This window comes from Microtus ochrogaster, chromosome 2, assembly GCF_000317375.1.
Source record: "Microtus ochrogaster isolate Prairie Vole_2 chromosome 2, MicOch1.0, whole genome shotgun sequence".
Taxonomy (NCBI): domain Eukaryota; kingdom Metazoa; phylum Chordata; class Mammalia; order Rodentia; family Cricetidae; genus Microtus; species Microtus ochrogaster.
In genome coordinates, this window is record NC_022010.1 from 15,525,727 (window position 1) to 15,531,363 (window position 5,637).

The window sequence follows — 5,637 nt, forward strand, 5'->3', positions numbered from 1 at the left end:
ACTCACTCTTGTAGACCAGGCTGATTTCAAATTCACTGAGATCCGTCTGTCTCGGCCTCCCAAGTGCTGGGACAAAAGGCTTGTGCCACTACCGCCCAGTGGGAGTTGTAGTTTTTAGTTAGTTTGTTTGTTTTCTTGAGACAGGGTTTCTTTGTGTAGCCCTAGCTGTCCTGGAACTTGCTCTGTAGACCAGAACTCACAGAGATCTGCCTGGCTCTGCCTCCCAAGCGAGGGGCATGTACCATCACTGCCTGACTACGATTGTAATGTTTTTTTTGTTTTGTTTTTTTGTTTTTGTTTTTTTTGTTTTTTCGAGACAGGGTTTCTCTGTGGTTTTGGAGCCTGTCCTGGAACTAGCTCTTGTAGACCAGGCTGGTCTCGAACTCACAGAGATCCACCTGCCTCTGCCTCCCGAGTGCTGGGATTAAAGGCGTGCGCCACCACTGCCCGGCTAAGATTGTAATTTTAAGGTCTCCTCAGCTCCTATCAGTGAGGATGGAGACAGAGAAGAAGGGAGGGAGGGAGGGAGGGAGAGCGGGGAGAAAGGTTCCGTCTTTTTGCTGAGGAGCCAGAGAGAGTTGCCTTTCCTCAGAGCAGCCTGGGGCATCTCATTCCTCCTGCCACCTCCAGACGGTGGCCAGGTGTCCTCAGTGTCTTGCGGGTCATGGACAGCAGCATGGTGCCAAGTTGAATTGAATGCTGGCTTCCCTCCTGGGCTGGTCTCCATCACTGCCCTCTGGACAGAAGCTCAGGACACAAGAAGGTCACCTGTTTGTCACAGGGGGAGGTGGGGAGGGGATGTGATGGTTGTTAGTGGGGTTTTAGGATAAAGCTGGGGCGAATTAGGGATTGGTTTGGCTACCTGTCTCAACATGCCAATTAGAAAGAGGCATAGATGGGCTGAAGAGATGGCTCAGTGGTTAAGAGCATTGCCTGCTCTTCCAAAGGTCCTGAGTTCAATTCCCGGCAACCACATGGTGGCTCACAACCATCTGTAATGAGGTCTGGTGCCCTTTTCTGGCCTGTAGACATATACACAGACAGAACACTATATACATAATAATAAATAAATAAATATTTTTTTAAAAAAGAAAGGAGACCCACACTGGAGCACTGGACTGAGCTTCCAAGGTCCCAATGAGGAGCAGAAGGAGGGAAAACATGAGCAAGGAAGTCAGGACCACGAGGGGTGCACCAACCCACTGAGACAGTGGGGCTGATCTATCGGGAGCTCACCAAGGCCAGCTGGACTGTGACTGAAAAAGCATGGGATAAAACCGGAATCTCTGAGCATGGCGAACAATGAGGGCTGATGAGAAGCCAAGGACGATGGCACGGGGTTTTGATCCTACTTAATGTTCTGGCTTTGTGGGAGCCTAGCCAGTTTGGATGTTCACCTTCCTAGATATGGACGGAGGGGGGAGGACCTTGGACTTTCCACAGGGCAGGGAACCCTGACTGCTCTTTGGACTGAGAGGGAGGGGGAGAGGAGTGGAGGGAGGGGGAGAAGGGTGGGAGGAGGGGGAGGGAAATGGGAGGCTGGGAGGAGGGGGAAACTTTTTTTTCCCCTTTTTTTTCAATAAAAAAATAAATAAATAAATAAAAAGAAAGAAAGAGGCGTGGACAAAGACATAGACAGCCAATGTGGCCACCCTGGAAGAAAAGAGTTAAAAGGGTTTGGTGACCCTGGGCTTCTCTCCTGAGGCACTGATGGGAGCTTTGGGATGCAACAGAGTAAGAATTGGGTTAGAGGCTGACATGTTTATGAGTTCTGTTGTTCCGGGAATCCAAAGTGGCTGAAAGTTAGGGCAATGCCCAGAGACCTTGGTGAGGGCATTCTGGAGCAGGGCATTGTGGGAGCTGACCTTCAGCTATCTCCTCACTCTTGTTTTCATTTCTTTTCTTTTTCTTTTTTTTTTCTTTTCTAGTCTTTTCGAGACAGGGTTTCTCTGTAGCTTTGGAGCCTGTCCTGGAACTAGTTCTTGTAGACCAGGCTGGCCTCAAACTCACAGAGATCCGCCTGCCTCTGCCTCCCGAGTGCTGGGATTAAAGGTGTGCGCCACCACTGCCTGGCTATTCCCTCTCTCTTATTTCTGCATCTTCAGACTCTCAGGCCCTGAGCTCAGCCAGGTTGGCAATATCCTGCGGGATCAGCACACTGATGAATTAAGCAGGAATGTGACCTAAAGAAAAGGGACTATAAAATGAAGGCCTGAGGCACAGCATGGCGCACACGCCTTCAATCCCAGCACTCAAGAGGCAGAGGCAAGTGGATCTCTGTGAGTTCAAAGTCACCTTGTTCTACACAAGGAGCTCCAAGACAGCCCAGGCTACGTAGTGAGACCATTCCTCAAACAAACAAAAATGAGAAAATAAAATAAGCAAAATGGAGCGAGGGTCCACAGACATTGTCCTGTACCTCTCTTTCCTCACTGAGTACTGTCGCTGACACCGGGATCCAAGACTCAACTCTCATGCTTGATCTCCAGTTCTTGTGAATGCTGTTGAAAGAATTCAAGCAGAGTGTGGGAAAGAGGTGGTTTATCACAAGGTGGAGAATGTTCTCCTGGGATGGGAGTAGACAGGGGGCCAAGCAACCAAGACACCCATCTCCAGGGAGTGCACAGGAGGCCAAGCACTATCTACCAGTACTATCTACACTTCAGACAGGCTTGTGAATTCCTAAAGCTCCCAGAACCCACCATGCTGGCTTCCTGTTCAGGTGAGTGACCGGTCCACCAGCATCCACCCTTCCAGGAAAGGACAATCCTAGCCTCCTCCTTTATCACTAAGCCCGCTGCTAGATAAGGATCTTGCGGGATTTAGACAGTTACCTATTTAATGACTCTTAAGGCCACATACCTCCACCCAGGCCAGAACTGTGACTCAGACAGAGCCCATTGGCCTCTAATGAAAGTCCTGAAACTGCAGTTCCAGTTTTACACGGCTGATGGCCAGGGAGGGTGTCAGGGCCTTAACCTGCAGCCCCAGGCAATGTCTGAGGAGCCCCAGTAAAACATCCAACGATCTTACAACGGCTTCCTTCAAGACTGCAAGAGAGCTGCCAGCAACAAACTGAGGCAGCATGCTTCCTGCTTCCTTTCTCTTGCTCAGAGATGGCAAAGAACCGTGGACCTCTCCTTTGCTTCTGATGAGGCAGGCCACTGCCACTAATTGTAAGCCCAGCCCTGTGGCAGTCTCCAGGAAACTGTAGGGTACCAGTTAGTCTCTTGTGTTCTCGGACCAAGCATTGGCCAGGCAGGCTGCCTTGGCAGTCTGACCCTGATGGAGCCCTGCACTGTGTGTGAGGGTCACCTGGGTAAACTAGAATCTGACCCTGATGGAGCCCTGCACTGTGTGTGAGGGTCACCTGGGTAAACTGGAATCTGATAGAGGAGTCTTTTGCATTTGTTTCCGTATGCCTTTGACTCTCATAGGCAGAGGTGGGGGAGCGGTTAGGCCCCTTGCTCCTGACCCCTACCCATTTGCCCAGCTGTCTCCATCCTGGCTGTTTTACTGCTGGCAGTTTTGTTTGCTCAAGGCCACATGGGGGTGGGGGCGGGGCTTGTTCTTTTTTGGCAAGAGGATTGAGCTCTGCACCCAGGAAGACCACGAGGGTAAGCCTTCCCCAGGGAGTCATGTTTCTAACCATTGCCCGCCCAACGGCGGACAGTTGAGAGCTGTGAGTCAAGCAGCCTAACCAGCAATGACAAGACGGGGAGCTTCCAGGTGGTGAAAGCTTAGAGTTAGCGTCATTGTCTGGCACGCCTGAAACCCTAGGGTCAATCTCCAGGCAGATAAATAAAATAAGTTAAACTCTGAAAACAAGTCTACTTAGGCCCCTGTGTTACAGAAAGGAGGGCCTTTAATGAAGAAGCGAGGGGACAAGAGCGAAAGGGCCAGGGAGGGGATGGGAACTGACTCGGTGGCCAGGGAGAACTCTTGGCGCGGCTGGTTTCACACGGGTAGGTGAGGGTAGCTAAGGAGTGTGTTGCCCTGTCCCCTCGGGGAAGCTGCGGGTTCCCCGTGGGTCCTGCGGTCTCGGCTGTCCATAGAGAACGCGAATCGCCGCTGTCACAAAGGCGGGTATTCCAGGGCGGAGAACGCGGGGTGTGGAGCTGGCTGCAGCCCAAACGCTCGCGGAGCCGGCTACTTGGAGCCGCGGGTGGTAAGTTCAGCGCGAATAGCGCCCCCTGCTGGAGAGGAGCGGAGGCTAGGGGCTGCCGCAAGTCTGGGGCCACCACTGCCACCATAAATGCTCCCCCAACCCAAAGAGCAGAATGTCCTCTCAAGCGTCCTCATATTTATTTATTTGTCATTTATTCATTTGTTTGAGATAGGGTCTCATATCACAGGCTGGCTTCGAAACTTGCACTGCAGCCAAAGATGACCTTGACACCTGATCCTCCTTTTTCTACCTTCCAAATGGCGGGCCAGTACCACCATGCCCTGCTTTATCCTTGTTTTAAAACAAACCGTGTCACTCGTCCAGGATTCCGGCAGAACCAGCCTTGTCATTTAAAAGCGGGGAGGGAGTGTAGGCTCCCTGCCCTGGCTACTAAATGAGAGATAGTGAAGATGGCAGGGTAGCTAACAAAATGGGAGGTGTTCAAGATGGCCTGAGTGAGGCCATTCATTCACGTTGTGTTTGGGAAGGCTCTAGAAACTGTCAAGACATGGCCCCATGGTCATGACCTCCTCACTGTCTGTCAGAATCTTCTAGCATTATTTTCTCTTCAAGTATGGAATACTGAACCAGCTACCTCCATAGTCCCCATGGCGTCTTTGACAGCTCACACAAGCTAGCGGATGCCTTGGGGCTACATTTTTCTTGCTTCTCAGCCTTCAGCCAGGCGCTCTCTTGCCCAGAATTTCTCATCTCTTATTCAGCATGGCTTGGTGAGTGCCTATTCATTCCGCAGAACACAAGGGCCACATCTTGTTGGAACCTTTTCCACTCTTTCACCCTGGGCTGCCTTGGTAGCATCTTGAGGATGACTCACCGCTCAGTTCCCCCACGATATTAAGCACACAGTAGGCACAGTTCGCATGCCAAATAGATTTGCACATTTGCACTGCCAGACTCTGGTGGTTTACAGGCCCCAGAAAAGTCACTCTGACTGGTGTGCTTGGCCACAACCCAGAAGCATCTTCCAGTCTGGCTTTGGTGTCTATGGTTTACCTTGATTTAGCTTGATTCTTAGGGCCCCGTGGAGATGGCTGTCTGCTCACCTGACCTCAGGTGCCCAGGGAAAACTCATCCTGCAACAGCCTGAATTGCTGAATTCTCTCCAACACCTAGCACGGAGCCTGGGAGCCTGGGAGCCCAGGCCCACTCTAGTGGGCAGATATTATGCAGATTAGGTGAGCGTACTGATTGGCCTCTACCCTTCCCCGCTTTCCAGAGTGGAAACTGAGGTTCCAGAGAGCAAGAGGAATGCACCTAAGCTTCATCAGAGGCTGGGGAGGAATTTGAATTGAGACCCTGGAGTCCACATAGGACCTCCCAGTTTCTGGGACACAGTGGGTCTCACAGTCCTCTGGGGTTTGTTAGACTCATGTCCACTTGTCTGAGTGCCTCTGGCAGGTGACATTCAAGTTTTTTTTTAAAGATTTATTTATTTGTTATGTGTACAA

General features: G+C 51.2%; 1 protein-coding gene across 1 annotated transcript in view; it reads left to right on the plus strand.

Moving 5' to 3' along the window:
• Positions 1-872: 872 nt before the first annotated feature.
• Ccdc63 (coiled-coil domain containing 63) overlaps positions 873-5,637 on the plus strand; it is a 35,412-nt gene continuing 30,647 nt past the window's right edge. The window contains exon 1 of the mRNA XM_005344461.1: positions 873-910. Coding sequence (XP_005344518.1) covers positions 873-910 — 38 coding nt within the window. The remainder of the gene's footprint in view (positions 911-5,637) is intronic.